The sequence below is a fragment of the Panthera uncia genome, chromosome B1 (assembly GCF_023721935.1).
Source record: "Panthera uncia isolate 11264 chromosome B1, Puncia_PCG_1.0, whole genome shotgun sequence".
NCBI lineage: Eukaryota > Metazoa > Chordata > Mammalia > Carnivora > Felidae > Panthera > Panthera uncia.
The window spans coordinates 63909401-63931890 of NC_064811.1; the positions used below are offsets into that span (position 1 = coordinate 63909401).

General features: G+C 36.2%; 1 protein-coding gene across 3 annotated transcripts in view; it reads right to left on the reverse strand.

Moving 5' to 3' along the window:
* Nucleotides 1–22490, reverse strand: part of ANTXR2 (ANTXR cell adhesion molecule 2) — a 153149-nt gene that overhangs the window by 106836 nt on the left and 23823 nt on the right. For all 3 annotated transcript variants that reach the window (XM_049632104.1, XM_049632106.1, XM_049632105.1), the window contains exon 8: nucleotides 1565–1625. In XM_049632104.1, coding sequence (XP_049488061.1) covers nucleotides 1565–1625 — 61 coding nt within the window. The remainder of the gene's footprint in view (nucleotides 1–1564; nucleotides 1626–22490) is intronic.

Consider the following 22490-nt stretch of genomic DNA (forward strand, 5'->3'; position numbering starts at 1 on the left):
AGAAAGAAAGAAAGAAAGAAAGAAAGAAAGAAAGAAAGAAAGAAAGAAATTAATTCTATCCTTAGGCAAATATCAGTAGGAAAGAACCCTCTTTGTTTTTCTGTACTCCCAAGTATTAAGATGTGGGAATGTAAAGAAAATTACTTATTCATGTTCTTTGTTTCTTAGAACAGTTTTGTATTTTCTTTAATCTCTGACACCCCATACAGAGTTCTTTAACAGTTTCTTGACATTACTAATCTGGTTTCATTTTCTTTTGCATACAAATTTAGAACCCAGCAGAGGACACGCACTTTGGATTACTAATCATCTATGACCAGTCAGTAAAGGAAGTTTATTCAACATATTGCTCAGGACTCTATACAGGGGAAGTAGTCACTAAATATTAGACAGTAAAATAAAATGCTAGAAAAAACGTTAACTGATCAGATACCTTGATAGGCCATTAAACACTTGCTATTTAGCTAGAAGAAGGCATATTAACTATTTTAACAGTGATTAACTCTCCATCTTCTCAAGCAATCTCCTAGCAAAATCTAACATATATACAGTAATGTATTATCAAGAAAATATTGCTATGCCACTCTGCATTGAGTATATTATAAAAGGAATTTTACTTATAAAGGGCAGGTAAAACCTACAATGTGACTGTGAAAAAGATCATGGGCTTCAGAGTCAGATAGACAAGAGTCAAATAGGACAATTACTAAAGCAAATACTGACCCACTCTGCCTGGGTTTCCTCATCTGTTGAACCAGTGATTATAAAAATGTCAAATAGTGCTGGTATGAAGATTAAGTAAAGTTATAAAGGCAAAGGGATGCTTTGAGACGTTCAAATGCACTATTCCTTTTAAACATCTCAACCATTAATTAGGGAGTCTAAAAGATATAGAACTTAAGACTATATCCAGCGATTGGGAGGCTCTGTGGTAAATTACACGGCACATTTCCTCTTCCATCAGACCCAATATATTTTTCCTTTTCTAGTAAAGTCAGGTTAAAATGAACTCCAGGTCAGACTTGAAGAAGAAGAAACAGAACAAGCCAGAGAGAATCACATTCTCTTTGGGTAAGGACAGCTTGGAAGTGCTAAAACCTGAGTCTGTTCTTAGCTAATGAAGCCACCTGCTTCCTTCCTGCCATCCACCCATACATCGCTCCCTTCTGTGCCCTGAGCTGGAGGGCACTGCACTTCGGGCCGGTCATCAAATCATGGAGCTCAAAGTCTACAGATACATGACTGTATAATCAGATAAAAGAAAAAAAATCATATTTTATTTTACTTGTCATAGGAAAGGTCTCAAACATGAACTAAATATACAGAAAATTCTAAAAGCCTGTCACACAATATGTTCATTATTTAAAATAACACTCCAATCTTAAAAAATTTGAATTTAAAATAGAAATATTTCAAGGAATTATTTAAAAATTCTTACAGAAAAGGATGCCAAAAAAGTTAATTTTGTTATTCTCATTCCAACACGAGTTTCAAATCATATATTTTAACTAGGGGGAAAAAAATACAATTTCTTATATGGTATTTTTAAATTCTAACCACTTACCCCCTACACAGACACTTGAAGGCCGCAATTCCAGGATTTCAGTGCATGACTGAGCTAGTATCTAAAAAGGAAAAAAAGAAGACCAAGATAGAGAACTAAATTATAACATGTAAAGTGCATTATAAGATTGCTAATAACCTCAAGGTCCTCCCCTTAACTTTAATAGATGGCAGAGAAAAACCTATTAACTATCATATATACAGCTACCAAGCTCTTAGGAAATTTCTGTGCTGTCTTCCAGTATATATTCTACAATTGTACACTGTAGGAACCCTTACTCAATTAGAGTAAAAATAAATAGGCACCAATAAAGTGGATGTTGCCTCAAAGTCTGGTAGCCTTGAATACAAACAGATAACTAAAATTTCTTGATGCCCATGAAATCAATGCTGACTTTCCCTATTAGGCAAAAACAAGATAGCAAATCAGACCCCCTCTTTAATTCTGAAAATTTAATGTGATTTTATTAAGAGGTTCAATATAATATCCATAAAGAAGCACTTCTGTATTTCTGGCATTTCTATCCGATTTCTCAGCCTCCTTTCCCACGGATGCTAACCCACCTTGTATGCAGCAAACCTTATGGTTGGAGGACACAGGCTCCTTAGATGAGCCCAACATTTTCCTCAAAAACACAGACTCTGTACTCCAGCATGCCCAGAGCACAGGAACAGAATGGCCCTTCTTAGCTCGTTCTGAGAAACAGAAACCACCATACAAGGCACAAGGCTACAAGTGAAAAACAACAATGATGAAATAAGCTGGTCTGAACGGACCCAACAATCCTGTCTTTATTTTTAGAACTGCTCTGCACTTCATTATCAAATTCAGACAAATTCCAGATGATCTTTGAACGACATTCCTTTCTTGACAGAGTTGAAGACAGATGACGTACAATGGTCTCTAGCATCTCCTGCTCGTAACTAGAACAGGAAAGAAGGAAATAGAAACGCTTTCTATGCTTTCTTTAATAACAGTGGAAGTATAAATTGTCAGACTCTAAAAGTCAGCTGGTAATTTTTGCTGCTGAATATGCATCACTGAAAAGGGGAATCATTTGTACTTTTTAAGATCATTTCTCAGTGAATCCACTTTTCACAAAGCAACTGAAGCTTTAGTGATTAGGAAACAAATACAGTAAAATTTTATATCTGAGACATTCTGGATGAGGCCTATTTAAACTCAGAAATGACCAAAAAGATTGATTCCATGGTCACCCACAGACCTTTCAATGCCCAAAGACCTCCTCTTGGTCTGTTATTTTATCTCCTATAATCAACACTCATTCCTCTGAAGACTGTGTACCTTTGTTCAATTAAGAATTGGGAAAGAATTGAGGACCACTGTCAAAGGTTAACATGCCCTCTTGGAGGGCAAGTATCTCAAATCAGTGACCTCCTTAAATATTTTAACACAATACAGGTAACAAGACTCTGAAAGGAACAAAACAGAAAAGTTTTGCTAAAGGAATATGGAGCTAAAAAGGTTCTGACAAAAATGGAGCATTATAGCATTCACTTTGGCCGATCTGAGGTAAAAGAACGGTGAGCCACACAGACGGAGGGGTCAAAGGAAAACCATAAAGCCTCCAAATCTACTCTACCTGCCAGCAAGTCTGAGGGAATCTATTTTAAAATAGATCCCTTAAGGAGATCAGTTCTCAATTTCTTTATTAGTTATTTCAGGCACCCCTCTGGCAGCATTACTGAAAATGTTTCAAACATCAAGAAAAATTATGAGAGGCTTAAAGACTGAATCCACTGGAAACTGTAACCATTTTTTAAAAAATTGCTTAGAATAAGATAAATCAAGAATTTACAATGAGGGGGCGCCAGCGTGGCTCAGTCAGTTAAGCATCGGACTTCGGCTCAGGTCATGATCTCACAGTTCGTGGGTTCGAGCCCTGCTTCTGTCTCTATGCTGACAGCTCAGAGCCTGGAGCCTGCTTTGGATTCTGTGTCTCCCTCTCTCTGTGCTCCTCCCCCACTTGTGCTCTGTCTCTCTGCCTCTCTCAAAAATAAGTCAACATTAAAAAAAAGAAATTACAATTAGATTTTCCAAAGGTCATGTCAAAGAATATGCAACCCAGAATGACCTGTGTGAATTTCTAAAATTGTCTTAGTTTTGTCTCTTCTACCAATATTGACCATAATTAAATCAGATCTCAAAATATTTAAGACAAATGTGTGTATCTTGACTTTCTCTTTTAATTTGATGTAATCCATCATATAGTTCAAAAAGACAGTTCCAATAGCAAAATCAAATGATTAATTCTTGTGGCGTTCTCCATAAAACTGGAGAATAAATACCTTTAAGTACTATTGATGGTATACATCTCTGAAGCCAGACCCTGTTTATCCCTTGTAAGGTATTTTGATTTTAAAGAAAAGGGTTCAAAATTATTTAGAAATTTATTTTCTATTCAAGTCTGAGATTAAAGAAGTCACACTGCATTAAGCAGAAGCTAAGAACAGCTAAAGATTGATTATATAGTGCAATACATTGTATAATATACATTTATACATTTACATTCATTTATACATTCATTTATACATTTATATTCTTATATAATATACAAGAATACATTTACATTAGTTTAATATTAATACTTATTTTGATAAAATGAATTTTATAGAAATGACATTACTGAACGGAAAAGTGACTCCAGTAACACATTCACTGAAAGGCAAGCAGTTTGGGGACAGCTGGATGGCTCAGTTGGTGGAGCATCTGACTCTTGGTTTCAGCTCAGGTCATAATCTCACAGTTTCGTGGGTTCGAGCCCCACATCAGCCTCTGCACTGTCATCTTGGGATTCTCTCTCTCTCCCTCTCTCTCTCTCTGCCCCTACACCACTCATGCTGTCTCTTTCTCTCTCAAAAATAAATAAACTTAAAAAGAAGAAAAAAAAAAGAAAAAATAAGGGAAGCATTTTAGACAATGAGTCATAAAATTGGACTCATCATCTAAAGTAATTTAGTTCAATTCCCCACAGGACATTACCTACCCCCCCTCTAAAGTTTGTTTTGATTTTTTAAAATATATTTCTTTGGACCTTATGTTATATTAGTTGAGTATACGAATCACCTCCTCTATTAAAGACAAACTCTTTTGGGGTATAAAAATAGGATATTATACTATACAACCCTTTAGAACTAGCAAATTGTTTTGTACATGTAGTACTACCGATAAATGCTTAGGGAATACAGGTTACATGAATTAATGAGAATATAAAAAATATCTTCCTAGTAAGCATAGCAACAACCATATTATGACTATGATAAAGCAGAATAAAGTTATGTGAAAAAGCCAGTAAGTTGTGAATGTTGGAAATCCAGAAACCCATAATTTGAAAGGAAGTTCACCCAAACCAGCCAAAACATTTCCAAATGAAAAACAATCAAAGAGAGGGACGGAGAATGCACTGGGGAGAAATTGAGACAGGAGAGTGTATGCATTTTTAAAAAATAAAATTTGTCCTAAATTGGATTTTTCCATCTAGTGTTTACCATGTTCCTATATTAAGAAATTAACGGGGCACCTGGGTAGCTCAGTCAGTTAAGCGTCTGACTCTTGGTTTCAGCTCAGGTCATGATCTCACGATTTCTGAGTTCAAGCCCCGTGGTACGGTTTGCACGGACAGCACAGAACCTGATTAGGATTCTGTCTCTCTCTCCGTCTCTCTCTCTCTCTCTCTCTCTGTCTACCCATCCCCTGTACACATGCTCGCTCGCTCTCTCTCTCTCTCAAAATAAATAAATAACCATTTTTTTAAAAAAGGAAAACAACTGGAAATTCAAATAATTCAATGTTTGTATGTATAAACAGTTCCATAAACACAAAACAGTTTATAATTTATTTTCACCAAGTAATTGCACAGGTTCAAATGTTCAAGATATCAAAATAGGTCCATTATATTAAAATTGTCATCACTAAACTACAACTGACAGAGACAGCAAATATTTTAAACACTCTAGCTAATTTTTACTAAATTAAATACTGTTATTGATTGATTGAACACTGGATCAGGTGTCCCATCTATGATAATTGATGCATTATCTTTCATATCTGCACTTCCATCATTTGTACAACAGAGCATCTTGTAAGGATGTTTCTTCAAATATGTGTTGCCATCTGTCTTCATTATATCTCAATAGACACAGAAAATAGTTTCCACTAAAGGTCGGCCTTGGTTGACATCAGAGAGAGCTAATAGCACCATAGACCAAATTTAAAGACATGCCAAATGCTATTAATAAAACCAGGGCACTGCACACACTAGATGCAAAACTGCATCATTTGAGATTCTGAACTATTTATATATATATATATGTGTGTGTGTGTGTATATATAAATATATATACATATATATAATATAACTTATATTATATGTATATAATATGTTATATATGTATATATACATATATATATTTTATATTATATATATATATATAAATTGGCAAAGAACTTGATGGTCACCATGAAGAAAAGTATACTACTGAAGCATCTGTTCACTCACAAGCATCTGTTCACTCAAAAAGTAATATTAGTGTTAAGGAATATTTACAAATGAAAATAATAGGTACATTATTACCTACTCCCTACTCTTAAGTCCTCAAATATTAATATGTGTAACAAGACTGAAATTTACTAAAAGTCAAACTTCCTAAATTTAGTACAAATATCAGCAGTCAAAAACTCAAAAGATTATGAAGGAAACTGAAGAAGATACATTCCGTGCAAATGAATTAGAAGAATAAATATTGTTAAAATGTCAATACCACCCAAAGCTATCTACACACTCAATGCAATCCCAATCAAAATTGCACCAGCATTCTTCTCGAAGCTAGAACAAGCAATCCTAAAATTTGTATGGAACCGCAAAAGACTCTGAATGGCCAAAGTAATATTGAAGAAGAAGACCAAAGCGGGAGGCATCACAATCCCAGACTTTAGCCTCTACCACAAAGGTGTAATCATCAAGACAGCATGGTATTGGCACAAAAACAGACACATAGACCAATGGAATAGAATAGAAACCCCAGAATTAGACCCACAAAAGTATGGCCAACTAATCTTTGACAATGCAGGAAAGAATATCCAATGGAAAAAAGACAGTCTCTTTAACAAATGGTGCTGGGAGAACTGGACAGCAACATGCAGAAGAATGAAACTAGACCACTTTCTCACACCATTCACAAAAATAAACTCAAAATGGATAAAGGACCTGAATGTGAGACAGGAAACCATCAAAACCCTAGAGGAGAAGGCAGGAAAAAAAACCTCTCTAACCTCAGCCGCAGCAATTTCTTACTTAACACATCTCCAAAGGCAAGGGAATTAAAAGCAAAAATGAACTATTGGGATCTCATGAAGATAAAAAGCTTCTGCACTGCAAAGGAAACAACCAACAAAACTAAAAGGCAACCGACGGAATGGGAAAAGATATTTGCAAATGACATATCAGACAAAGGGCTAGCATCCAAAATCTATAAACAACTCACCAAATGCCATACCTGAAAAACAAATAATCCAGTGAAGAAATGGGCAGAAGACATGAATAGACACTTCTCTAAAGAAGACATCCGGATGGCCAACAGGCACATGAAAAGATGTTCAACGTCACTCATCAGGGAAATACAAATCAAAACCACACTGAGATACCACCTCATGCCAGTCAGAGTGGCTAAAATGAACAAATCAGGAGACTATAGATGCTGGCGAGGATGTGGAGAAATGGGAACCCTTTTGCATTGCTGATGGGAATGCAAACTGGTGCAGCCACTCTGGAAAACAGTCTGGAGGTTCCTCAAAAAATTAAAAATAGACCTACCCTATGACCCAGCAATAACACTGCTAGGAATTTACCCAAGGGATACAGGAGTACTGATGCATAGGGGCACTTGTACCCCAATGTTTATAGCGGCACTCTCAACAATAGCCAAATTATGGAAAGAGCCTAAATGCCCACCAGCTGATGAATGGATAAAGAAACTGTGGTTTATATCAACAATGGAATACTACTTGGCAATGAGAAAGAATGAAATATCGCCTTTTGTAGCAACGTGGATGGAACTGGAGAGTGTTATGCTAAGTGAAATAAGTCATACAGAGAAAGACAGATACCATGTGTTTTCACTCTATGTGGATGCTGAGAAACTTACCAGAAGACCATGGGGAGGGGAAGGAAAAAAAAAAAGAGGTTAGAGAGGGAGGGAGCCAAAACATAAGAGATTCTTAAAAACAGAACAAACTGAGGGTTGATGGGGGGAGGGAAGGAGGGGAATGTGGGTGATGGGCACTGAGGAGGGCACCTGTTGGAAGGAGCACTGGGTGTTGTATGGAAACCAATTTGAAAATAAATTTCATATTTTAAAAAAAATTCAAAAGAATCCCAAACAATGGTAATAATAATTATCATTTATTGGGGACTAATTATGTTCCAGGAAGTGTGCTAAGCACTTTATCTAAATCTCTTCAGTTAATCCTCTCAAGTCTTATGAATACATACTATTTTCTTGTTTATTTATTTATTTGGAGAGAGAGAGGGAGAGCATGTGTGCAAGCAAGAGAGAGGGGAAGGGGCAGAGAGAGAGGAAGAAAGGGAATCCTAAGCAGGCTCCCTGTGCTTGTCAGCACAGAGCCCAACGCAGGGCTCAATCTTTCAAACCATTAGATCATGACTTGAGCCGGTATCAAGAGCCACCCATGGTGCACCCCAAATACATACTATTTTTATCCCCACTTGATTGATGAGAAAACTGAGGCTTAGAGAGATATTTTCTTTACTGTTAATTTTTTTTTTTTTAAGAAAGAGTAGTTTTTAAATAGCATAGCAAGATCTCCTCAGGTTTGATTGACTCTAAAGCCTATTGTAATCAGTGCACTCTGCTATCCTCCAGGCTTGTGAGAGACAGTCTAATCATTACAAAATCTAATATCTACAAAACTTGTGCAATTTATCTGTCTGTTTTGCCCAGATTCTTTTTACACTATCAAAATGATCTAAATCTATCTCATTTCAAATAAAAATCACAATTCTATTCAGCAGTATCACTCACTCCGTCTTTATCTCTTTCCTTCCTGTGTTTTTGTGCACTTCTATGCATTTTATAAGCTGCATCTTTGAAAAATAAAATTCGAATCCTACTATATGGAGTTGTTTGCTTTTTCAGTTAATATAATTACAAAGTTCTCCCCATGTCAAGTAAATAATGGCACATCCGGATAGTTTACATCCGGTGATGTCTTAGAACAGTGTTTCTCAAATCTTAATGAGTATACAAATCACCTAGGATATTGTTAAAATACAGGTTCTGGTTCAGTAGGTCTTGAGAAGAGTCCCAAGATTCTGCATTTCTAACAGCCTCCCAAATGATGCCACAGACTGCTGGTCTGTGGGCTACACTGAGTAGCAAGGGTTTAGAAAATATATATATTCCAGTAATAATGAACACACATAAGTTTCAATGTCTGGCTCATATGCAGTGAAATATCACATCAATGGAGTGATAATCCTTACACACAAGGCAGGAATAATACAAACATTTATCAAGTGTATACTATGTATGCATATAGGCCCAAAGATTATTAAAAATCTAATTACTGGTCAGCGTCAATAGATACCGATACTTCCAAGACTCTGGATGCATACAAAGGACATTCCATAGTGACAGAAAGCAGATCAGTGGTTGCCAGGGAACAAAGGGAAGGGCAAAGAGGGAGGAAACTTTGGTGGATAAGTTCATGATCTTGATTGTGGTGGTATTTCCATGGACACTTTATACATAAAAATCTGTTAACATTTATCAAATGGTACACTTTAAATATATGCAGTCTGTTATCTGTCAATTATACTTCAACAAAGCTATCTTAATATGAAAAACAAGTAAAATTTATGTTATATTTTATCTTCAAAACTATTCCATGAAGCTTTCACCCCCATTTTTAAAATTTATTTATTTATTTATTTTTTTTATTTTAGAGACAGAGAGCACAAGTGGAGGAGAGGAGCAGGGGGAGCCAGAGAGAGAATTTTAAGCAGGATCCATGTTCAGCATGGAGCCCAACACGGGGCTCAATCCCAAGACCTTGGGATTATGACCTGAGTCAAAATCAAGAGTAAGACACTCGACCAACTGAGCCATCCAGCCACCCCTCATCTACATTGGATGGGTTTTTATAGATTTAAAATTTTGAATTCCACTGACTTTGAATAAATTAAAACTTTAGGTCAGCCTATCAATTAGTAATATATAGGATATGCAAATGCTTAGGGCCCTCTCTCTTTTGATTTATTTTTGCTTTCTATTGTCTTATTTTATTATCGCTTTCTATCTCAAATGTGTTTTGTTCAGATAGAACACTTGTACTTCTTACTTACCAGCATAATCCAGAACTTAAAAGACAAGAGAGGCTATCCTAGAACCACAAAAGGTCCTAACTCTGGTTTGAGGGCACCAGAAGCACTTGGAAAACTAAAATCAAACTGTGTTTAGAAAACTGAATTTGTTACTCCAAATTTGTATGTTACTCCAAAATTACATATTTTTTTTTCATAAAAGTAATGATGTCAATGGCATTGAAGGGTATTTTGTTTTCATATGTTTCTAGAACTTGCCTGAGTCCTGGGAACAGAAAGGACATTTGGAGCCAGAAGGACATTTGGGGTTTTTTTGTTTTGTTTTCTTTCATTTTTCTCCATTTTTTCTGGATGTGGAACTGGCTTTAGGAGAATTTTTGATACAGAGTAAGTTAGTCCTTGTGCCTCCCTCACTCATGGTGTCATCTACATTAGACATCTACATTAGACTACATCTAATGTCATGTGTCTAGGTTACTAGACACACAGATATCCCTTTTCTAAACGCCATCACTGTCCAGGTTTTCTACTGCCCAAAATATTCTATTTCAATGAGGCTGTTCTCATTTCATGAACTTATTCATACTAATACATAAATAAATATATGAAATGATGGCCTTTCAAACAACCTAGATGGGGTTATATCTTGAAGAGAAATTTTTTACCCATAAAAATCCCTACATATGGAAATTCAGGTAGCACAACCATTTAGTAAAGCAAGAAATGCAAGCAGCATGAGGGAAAATGTTCTCTAAAATGGGATGCCTACATCGGAAAATGAGGTCTGTTTATATGTCTGCATGACAGAGACTGTTCCTCTGTTATTCTTTTTCTTGGTTTCTTTCCCTCCTATATTTGTGAAAACTTTGTAGCCTACAGTTGCACCCACAGGGCCAGGCTGGGTAGGAGATGAAGGTATGAACTTCCAGAAGAGAGAGATCTAAGCAAAGTAGCCATTGGTATACACAAGGCCATCTGCAAGACTTGCGTTTATAAGCCAGTGCAAATCTATAATAGCAAAGAAGTTAAAATACATACAATTCTAAATTCTGGTTCTTTGTGTAAAAATTCTACATTCCAACATGTTGTCCCAAACTGTGAATTAAATGCCTAAAGATGGTTTTATATATTTAATCTCTATAATCACAGTCACTGTCCTTTCTCATTATCAAAACTTTCTGTCCTATTTAAAATGTGTTTGTTTTGGGACTCCTGGGTGGCTCAGTCGGTTAAGCGTCCGACTTCGGCTCAGGTCATGATCTCACAGTTCGTGGATGTGAGCCCCGAGTTAGGCTGTGTGCTGACAGCTCAGAGCCTGGAGCCTGCTTTGGATTCTGTGTCTCCCTCTTTCTGCCTCTTCCCCCACTCTCTCTCTCAAAAATAAACATTAAAAAGAATTTTAAATGTATTTGTCTTGAATGCTTTCTTTTAAATGTATGATAAAAAGTCTGCCATGCATTATGATAATAAAGTCAAAACCTAAATATTTCCCCTCTTCCAAGTTTTTGGGGTAAAACTGCAAGTGGAACAATAGCATTCACTCTTACAAACTGTCATTATTTTTTTGTTGCTAACTGGTTGTATATAATTTTAATTCACTATTTGCACAATTCTGATAATCAAAATTTCTCATTAGTTCCGTGTACACTGTAAATACTAATTTCATGGAATTTCTCTATTGGGCAAGGGAGGGGGAGAGAATAGATAAGGTTATTTATGCCTCCCTCTGGGTTGGTTGTTGGTTAGCAGTAAGACCAGATGCAGCCTTCGGAGTCAGCCCTGACCTTGTGCCTGCTGGCCTCTCTGAGACTATAGATGTTTGGCAGAAGATCAAAGTAGATCCCTTTGTGCTGTCGCTTCTCTGCACAGCTACCTGAATGAAGTACCAGAATGGTGTTTCACCCTGACTACTCCAGGCATGTTCCAAATTAATTTGGATTGAGTCTACATCTAATGTCATGTGGTCCGGTTGCAGGATTTCACGGTAGGCCAAATTTCCATATAAAGTAACAAGTGGCAGAGATGTATCCTGAAGCCAGAACCGGCAATATTTGTGGGAGCACAGGTAAGGACAACTACTAAGTCAGACACAACTCTTTCAAGAATCTCATTGGTTACAAAGCGATTTCTCATCTTGTTTGTCTTTAAAGTTACAATCAGTTCTTTGTATGTATGGAATAATAATCAGGTAAAATGACAGCATTATTGAGGAACCATCTACAACAGAAATAACCAGGGGCGCCTGGGTGGCGCAGTCGGTTAAGCGTCCGACTTCAGCTCAGGTCACGATCTCGCGGTCCGTGAGTTCGAGCCCCGCGTCGGGCTCTGGGCTGATGGCTCGGAGCCTGGAGCCTGCTTCCGATTCTGTGTCTCCCTCTCTCTCTCTGGCCCTCCCCCGTTCATGCTCTGTCTCTCTCTGTCCCAAAAATAAATAAAAAACGTTGAAAAAAAATTAAAAAAAAAAAAAAAAAAAAAAAAAAAAGAACCAGACAGCATCATATTTTATCTCTTCTTTCTTAGATATTTAAAGAAGCATATTAAACCACGTAATGAGATCTTATAAATTCTTCAACATATTTACATAATGAACACAGGCTATAATTATAGATATGGGGCACGGAAGAAGTAGTGAAAGCCATATTATGGCCTGAAAAAACAATGCATACAATGTATATAGTTGTGGCCTTTTTCTTCTGGCCTTTAAGATAAAATGGGATTAATTAGGGGAGAACCCTGGTTGAGATATACCCAAGATAAAATTTAGCAGAAATTAGTTAAGATGGGGAAATGAAGTCAAAATATGACTTAGGACATACCATGTCTCTCAAGTTTATGTTGAAATATCTAGGTTTTATGATTTGAGAATCAAGCATTCAGTTAAAAAAAAGAAAAATTTCCCACAACTAAGATAAACCAAAATAGATTTTAACATCTGTACTTTCTCCAATTTCTAAATGGCAATAGAAAGGTTATAATATTGGAAAATAGAATAGAGCCCATTCCAGAAGAAACTAGGTAAACATTTCTCTAATGAATGATAATACCATATATTCAAAACCAATCTAATATAAAAAGCAGATAGCACAATATATTAAAAATAGCAGCTGCTCAATTAATGTTTATTGAATTAATTGAAGAGTACCTGTAAAACTTTCTAATAAAAATCATGAGCATTTTGACTATAAGACAAATAAATGAAGTGTGTAATACTGAACAGTTAAGCCCACAAAAAAATACAGAGCTTAATTAGGTGCTACTTGAATTAATCAAATCACATCTTCAGTCACACACATGAAGAGAAAGCTTATTTGCATAGTACAAATTTTGGTAATCAATCGCACCCATAAAGCAGCAAACCAAATGGAAAAAAAATAAGAAACAATAAAACAACACGAAAAGAAACATGAATTTAATATACATATCTTCTTTTTTTAATGTTTATTTATTTATTTTGAGAGAGAGTACAAGCAGGGGAAGAGCAGAAGGAAAGGGAGAGAGACAGGGAGAAAGAATCCCAAGAAGGCTCCCGGCTGCCAGCCCAGAGCCTGAACAGGACTTGAACTCACGAACTGTGCGATTATGACCTGAGCCAAAACCAAGAGACAGCCTCAACCAACAGAGCCACCCGGTGCCCCTAATATACGTTATTTTCTTAAGAAAAGAAGGTTAATTCTAGATAGGATATGTGAAAAGAGAAATAAATAAATAAATCCCACTGAATGGTTTCCTTTGTGATCTCATTTTTAAAGGTCTATTCTAAATATTAGAGATTTTTCCCCCAAAATAGAATATCGCATTACACTTAAATTCAACTGCTACCCAAACATCTATAACATTTTTTAAACGTCATTAAAAATTAAAAATATTCATCCTAGCAATAAATTTTAACACTGACTTTGGGTATATAACATCATCTACAGTAGAACATTATAGATAATTTACAGGCATCCAAGGTATATCTTTAACAGACAGAAACAGCGAATTTCCATGACATACAACATGTCAGAATATCTCTAAGGATAAGAATAAGTCTAAAAAAGCAAGCATTTTTTTTCCTTACTCAGGGAGTAGTTTTAAACACTATAGGAGTTCATCCTAATATGAAGGATTCCAAGCTTCTATCTCATAAGGAAAAATCACTGAACAGCATTATTCCAAAGGTCCCAACAAAATGAAGCCTTAGCAATTAACCATATATTTGCATAAAATAAGCAGCTAAAACAATTGTAAGGATGTTTTCACAGTCTTTTCTTGTTTGCTTTTTAGCTTTCAGTGTTCAGATGATCTTTATTTTCTCTCTGGCTGCCAAACATCCCTATCAAATATATTTTTCTTTATGAGGTGATACATCAATGAAAAACAATTATAATTTGCAATCATAGGGCACCTGGCTGGCTCAGTCAGGAGAGCATGTGACTCTTGATCTCAGGGTTGCAGGTTTGAGCCCCACATTGGGTGTACAGATTACTTAAAAATAATAAAATCTGGGTGGCTGGGTGCCTAGGTGGCTCAGTCAGTTAATCATCTGACTTCGGCTCAAGTCATGATCTCATGGTTCATGAGTTTGGGCCCCACATAGGGCTCTCTGCTGTCAGTGCAAAGCCTGCTTCAGATCTTCTGTCTCCTTCTCTCTCTGCTCCTGCCCTGCTTGTTCTTGCTCTCTCTCAAAACAAATAAATGAACTTTAAAAAAATAATAATAAAATCTTGGGGCGCCTGGGTGGCTCAGTCGGTTAAGAGTCCAAATCTTGATTTTGGCTCAGGTCACACTTTCACAGTTTGTGGGTTCCAGTCCTGCCTCAGGCTCAGGGCTGACAGGGCAGAGTCAGCTTGGGATTCTCTCTCTCCCTCTCTGCCCCTCCCCTGCTCACACGCTTCACTCTTTCTCTCTCAAAATAAATAAGTAAACTTTAAAAAAATAATAAAATCTTTAAAAAAAGTAATTTGTAATCACATGTTTTGGTTGAGTTCATTTCTAAAAAGTGCTTGAAGCTTCAAAATACCAGTTGCTCAATACAGCTCATTCTGCACTGGCCCATTACTAAAAATGGATTCTCTCTTCCTTCCAAGTAAGCGAGTTGTATAAGCACAAGTGACAAATTTTTAAACAAACTTTTACTCTAAGAAATCTAAGGAAGAATGTGAGTTATAATCATTGCCTTTTACTCTTCTCAGCTCCAAACATAACAGATGAATCATTCTGATTATACTGTTGGTGAAAATAATGCCCATATCACAAATTGTGAAACAAAAACCCCAAATGGCATTTAGGTCCTCCGCATCTCACAACTACAATTTTCAAAAACGATTCATATTAGCAAGTCTTCCTTTCTTGCTACCACATAGAAATCTGCCAAAAATGGTTGTGATTTGAAACAAGAGCTTATCATCTTTTTGTTTTTTTTAGTCAACACAAACTCAGAATAATCATTTAGTGCTTTCTTAAAGGATGAAGAATCTCCATAAAAAGCACACCGAAGTTATGGATAAAGTTATAACAAATGAACTATTTGTTTCAGAATCTAAAGAAATTGAGTTCTAGCAAGTTTTTCACTCTGATACATATATTATTTCATATCAGTCCTATTTGCCCACTCTCTTGTTTTCTTAACTAAAATATGAAATCCAACTGTCATTCTAAGTCTATATTTGTCCTATTTGATTTTTTAAAATCCATAGTGGCAAATAAAATATTTCCCTATGTAACAAGAATAGTAAAAAAAAAAAAAAGGCTTATCAACTCTTCTATTAGTTTTACATTCAAACAAACATGCCTCAAAGCAGTCAACTCAGAAAAGTCAAGGGTACCATACCTATCCTTGTAACCCAACACCATAAACGTGTGTTAAACATAGTTAGTTTAAAAACAAATGTTTCCAAATAAATTGAGAATTATTATATTTGGGTAAAAATAAGATATAACTGAGAAATCATGCATTTATCTATTATAATTGATACCGGTGGTACATTTAATTCATAAATCTTAATCACTGCAGCCTCCTTTTCAATGTCCTTCTACTTGATTGAATTTGCTTTCAAGAACAGGTAAGCCTCCAAAGGTCATCTTTTGTAGCCCAACAGATTGATGTTAAAAAACAACCTTCTGGCCCTTGAGTTTGGCTATGTAATGCTATGGCTAGTTTAGTTTTCTCACAAAATATCACAAAGCTGTATTTATTCAAAGTAGGTTTGATTTTCTTAAACTATAGTCCCAACCACATAAAGAAAATAATACTGTTATCAAGTAAAATTATCATGCAAATGCAAACAGAGCATTGGACTATGGACATCAAGATAAGATTATAAAATTTCAGTACATAAAATGAATAACTTAAAACAAATTTTCTATTTGTATTTTTTAGTTAATTAACATCTGGAAGGAATGAAGTGTCTAATTAGAATATACGTCAGAGGTGCCTGGGTGATTCAGTCAGTTAAGCATTCTACTTGTGATCCTGGCTCAGGTCATCCATCATCTCAGGGTCATGAGATCAAACCCTGTGTCGGACTTCATGCTGAGCACAGAGCCTGCTTAATATTCTCTCTCTCTTCCTCTCTGTCCCTCTCCCCGACCCGCACTCTCTCTGTCTTGAATAGAATAGAATAGAATAGGAGAATAGATGTCAAAAATATTTAAAGGTATTTGAATATAGTGGACTATAATAGCTATTGATTTTTTTTCCCTACCCAGAACACTTTTTCACCCTTAACATGTCTATGAACAGTGTTTCCTTTCTAATGAGAAAGTGTTCTCCAGTCCATGTGGTCTGAGTGATGCTATGGATTATGATGCCTCCTCCTTCTCTGCCTTGCTGTCAATCTCTTATCACAGGGTAGGCATGATGCTCAGGCTGGCCCAAATATGTTGACAGGGATGAGCACTTGACTCAACTGAGTCACTCAGAGTCCTTATCTGGGACAGAGTATACTGATGCCCCAGAACAATAGCTCTCTCTTTCCAATATGCTTGGTAATTGAGGCCCATACAAGCCTGAAACCTTTGGCAATTACCTTTATCGGACACTCATTTGAACAAGAAAAGTATGAGGCTAATAAAATCATGGGTAAATTTTACAAAGAGAGATCCTAAGAACATAGACCGATTCTCTGGATCCAATTGTACTTGAGGTAATTTCCTCCCTCTGCACCACCCAGTTATATCAGCCAATAACTTTCTTTTTCCTCTTAAGCTAGTATGAATGTGGTTTTTGTAAACAAAGTCATAATACAGTGGACTATAAATAAGAAGATGAAATAAAAGTTATATGGAATCATGTTAATTCAAAATATTCTCTGGCAAAGAAAAAATTTGATTTTTTTAATCTTTAAATACACCATAACTATATTATAAAACTATGAAAATATGTTCAAAAAGCACTGATTTTATTTTCCATTCATTGATAAATATAAATTAACCAATAACTATTTACCCAGTGCTATATTAGGCACTAGACAAAAAAAGGATTAGGAGGAAATACAGTCCCAACCTTCCTACCATTAATGTGAAAGATGTTATAATGAGACACTTCATCTATATTCAGTACTAAAGATTCTTGGATAAATAGAAGCCCAGAAGAAGCTGATTTATTGTGAGCCTCATATTATAGTCAATCTTTTGTTAAAAAGAGCCCTAGAAACTGGTTTCCAATTTTGAGTAATCCTACCAGTTTGGGGGTTTTCCTGTGGATATATCTTTACAGTTAGCTCAGACGTTAGATTTTTTTCATCAAACCATGATTTTATAGAGATTTTCACAACTAAGCAGTCAACATTCGTAGCAGAACCTGCTAAAATCACTTAAACTGAGGTCTTATCAGAATGTTCATTAGGTACCTCTTCTATGAAAATGATTTGCCTGTAAAGAAAACAATTTTGCAGTGTCTTCTCATCTCATTAAAACATAATGTAGACACCTTTCTTAGAAACTTTTCAAAACAACAACAATAGACATTACTGAGAAAAAACAATTTGGCTGCAAAGGTCAGATGAAGCTTACATTTCCAGTACTATGAATGAAGCTATTTTTTGAAATGTAGATTGCACTTTTCCCCCCCTTTATAAACAACCTATTACAGTTTTATTTAAATGTCCTACACGTATGAGTGATCATTTCCTTCCTATTTATGTTCCCATACTTCCCCGTTAGGTACTTAGGAACTCTGGCATTAGCTGCCATCACCTAGGATATAGTGTTCTTAATTCTTTTGGATCAGAGTTATTTATAAAACCAGTTTCACAACTGATTTATCTCTTCTGCTTAATACATCTGAAGTACTCTATAAAAAAAATTGTTGAAATAAGTGCAAAGACTATAACATCCCATGGCCTTGCTTTTAGGGGAAAAGAAAAGAAGAGAGGGGGGTTTTCCACAGAGAATTTTTATTTTTATTCTTTCCATATCATTCACCAATCTGAGGTGTTATTTTATTTTGAATGTTACCATCCAAAGCACTGCATTATGAAACACTGAACCAGTACCCATGTGGTACCCACACGTCAGTCTGACCTACACTAGTTCGAATACTAGTTCAAAATTCATTTTCAAATCAAAGCCTGGTAATCACCTTTCCAAGAAACCAAAAATAATTGTTTAACATTCTAACATATTAAAGATAATCTAAAGAGGAAAACAGAAGAATTATGTCCTGTGTTTGTAGGCAACGGGAGGGGAGAAAACACAAGAGGAGGAACAATGACTCAATTCTGAAGTTTTCTGACTTGAACATTTTGCTGGACCTCCACTTCCCAAAGGGACATTCCCCACAGGGACTTCCCAGACCCAGTCCCACTTCTCTTCTGTCCCTCTGTCCAATTCCAGTGTGTTCTCTAGCACTCTGTGCCCCTCTGTAAAAACAGCTTTCACTCTCACTGCTTCCAGATGGGGGGCAAAATGCCCAAGTTATACTCGATTCCCCTCTGTCTTTTTCACCCTATATCCAGTCATCTCTCAGGTTCTATTAACTTTTAAGGTTTCCCAAATGTACCTTTTTATTTCCAGTTTCACTGCCATCAAATAATAACAGCAGTTAATGTTTTCCAGACCCATTAGAGACTGGCTCAGCAAGAGAAAACAATTTTATCCCTGGAGGTTCTGCTCCACCCTGTTCCTGACATGATTCTGACCAGGACAGAGAGTTTATTACATGTTTTCTTTGTGGTCCTTGACCTAGTTTTATTGGGAAAGACCTAGAATCTCAGTACCTAAAATAAGCCCTAAGGAACTATGGTCCACTGAAGATGGTTTTCCCCCTTAACAACTAGGTTTCTACTTTGAATCACTAAATAGCACTACAAGTTCCCTGACAAGAACTGTGACTCTTTTCTGAATGCAGGGTCCTGAAAGTCTACATGACATTCTACCAAAAACAATTTTTTTGTCATGGGAATACTGAATCTCCTTTCCCAGTTGTTGGCTGGGTCCTAGCTCCATGGCCTGAAGATTCAGAACTAGGACACAGCCAAATATCTGACTTTGGTTAGCTACACCATCTAGAAATCCTTGCGCTTACGACCCACTTGCTAGATTTGATCCTCTCACATATCAGTGTCTTGCTCTTCTAAGACACTGATTATTTAGAATTCTAGCCATCTCTCTCAGTGGACTGTCCTGCAGAAAGATCAATAACCTATCCTATACGGTCCCAACTTCCTGCCATTCCTAGTTGCCTATGAAATGGTTTAAAACCCAACTCTTCTGAGTTAGGTCATTCTTAATCATTGTCTCATTTTATTCACAAAACAACCCGATGAAATAGAATTATCCCCATTTGACTTGATGAGAATTTTAAAAATCAGAGAGATTACACTTAGGAAGTACACCAGGCCACATAGCTAGACAGTGGCAGAGTCAGAACTCATACTCAGGTCTTCCTATTCCCAATCTCAGCACACCTTTCCATATTCCAAATTATCCTATCCATTACTGCAAGAATATTCTTCCTAAACGTTCTCAGCTATCATATCAATCCCATCCCCAAACTGCTCCTCCATCATTCCCCAATTACTTATGAAATAAGTGCCAATTCCCCAAACACTTAAGAGTTTCCAGAATCTGGATCCAGCCTGATATCCTTCATATCCCTCCATAATCCAAGCCAGGCCACACATTGCCTCCCGTGCTTCAGCCACTCAGCCCAGGTTCTTTCTGAAGTTCTATGTTCCTTGTTTCTAATTTACTCCAACTGTCAGAGCACAGTTCAAATTCCACCACCCAAAGTCTTCCATGACTTAACATATCCAAACTTATCCCATCCTTCTGTTAACTTTACTCTAGCCATATTGGCATCTTAACACAAATTGCATGATAGGATTCCTTTTTATCACCTAGAGTGACTCACTGAAGTTTCCCGCCTCCTTATCTGCGCATTTTGCAATTCCTGCAAGGGGAAAACCATATTCCAAACCTCAAATCGTCATTCTTCAAACTCCTTCAGAAACAGAGAGTCTGTCTTATTTAAGTTTATGTCCCTTCTTCTGAGCTTAACAGTGCTGTAAGCATGTTCGAGCTCAATAAATGAATGAATGAAAGAATAAATTAGATAATGGGGGGGAAAAGAGGTGAAAAAGAGGAAAGTTTTACCAGCATCTACTTGAGACAATAATGAATTTTAAACCTTAATATCCCTAATTAAGATTGGAGATCAAACCCATATTCCAAAAAATGTCACATATCACGTTTGCCTAAAAGTCTAAAAATTTTGAAATGATTCATTCCATTCCAAATTAAAATAAAACGTTAAAATGATTTTCTGAATCAAGTAAATCTTAGAGAAGGTATTATATTGTCAACATGCAAAATGTTCAGAACAAAGGCCTTTTTCAGTCCCTCGCTTTTGAAGTTACAGAAGACAGTACTGCTACAGTGCTTCTTTTTTTTTTTTTAACTACAGGAAGGAAGGCTCCAAAATGAAACACCTATCCTTGCTGATTAAGAAGTGGATTTTAGACAAACGATGTCTTAACAAAACGTGATATACGATAAGGGACCAGACCATCTAGGTCACTGAATTTTGGTGGGCAGGCGAGAGAGGATCAAGAAAGCAAGAAGAACACATTACATTTTTTCTCAATTAAAGATTAACTTCCAAGAAATTAATTCATTGACAATAAAGCCAGATGTATTTGAAGAACTTCTCGCAGGAAAAAGAAATTATCTCTCAATTTAACTAATATTTTACCTTCAAAGTACCAGACATGTGGGGGCACGTGGGTGGCTCAGTCGGTTAAGCATCCGACTTCGGCTCAGATCATGATCTCGTGGTCTGGGAGTTCAAGCCCCCTGTCGGGCTCTGTGCTGACAGCTCAGAGCCCAGAGCCTGCTTCAGATTCTGTGTCTCCCTCTCTCTCTGTCCCACCCCCACTCATACTCTGTCTCTTTCTCTCTCTCCCTCTCAAAAATGAATATTAAAAAAAAAAAATCAAAGTACCAGACATCTGAAAGAGTTAAATTTTCTAATTTTTTACACTTGCTTAGCTTTGCATAAATACATTTCACAGCACAATTTTATCTACTAGTTTGGTAAATCATAAAGAATAAAGAGATCGTCTCTTCTCTCTGCCCTTACCCTGAAATAGATACAATATATTTGTTTTAAATACCAGATATAATTTTTTGAAGATAACATGGTACTTGGTCAGTATAAAGTGCAATTCAAATTTAAGGCAGAATTACAGCTTTTGTATATTATCAGAGTTGAGGCAATCTCTGCCTTGAAGAGAGATAAAGTGTTTGAATTGCCTTAAATTTCTGCAAAGTAAGCAAAAATCCCAAGCTATCATCATGTTGATAAAAATCTCAACCATTAGTGAGATTAACTTTGGTTGTGATGACTCCATTTGTCCCCCTGTCAACTCTGCCATGTTACTGCCAGTCTTTCCCCAGAGGTTGGCTTCCCTGAGGAGAATTTACTCCTCCTTTAGTGACAAAATAGCTGAAGTGGAACTGTATTAAAATGAACGCTATACCCATCGGCCTCCACCAGATGAAACTCAAGAGGTTTTGTTTGCAATCTGTAGCTAAAATAACACAAGTCTATCTAATTTCATGCTAACTCTTTCCACATAACTTACTCAAGCTAAAGTCCATCAAGAACTCCAGGCCAGAAAGACTGCAGTTAGAAATTCCATTCTAAAGTTTCTCCAATACAAATAAAATAAATGAAGTTTAACAAATAAAACAACAACTGTATCTTCTCTGGTTGTCAACTACTAATTTCCTACAGGAGAAATATGCAGTCATAGCCCATAAGCAAAGAGTTTTAAAAAACCAATTAGTCTTTTGAAGTGAACCTTTTTTATACAGAGAAAAAAATTCCAAATAAAATAATCCAGAGAGGTCTTCTCTCCTTCCCAGTATAATTACAAAAATAACGGCAAATTCCCAAGCACAATGAAATTCTATTTAAAACACAATCTGCTGGTTTGTTTATTTATAGGATCAAATTATCCTCCCTTTTGCATTGACCATGCATGTTTCTGTATTTTAAAACAAATCACAGTTGCAGAGTATTTACCTTGAATCCAAGTATAGAAATATTTACTGTTTTTTGCATTGCAATTTTTTCTA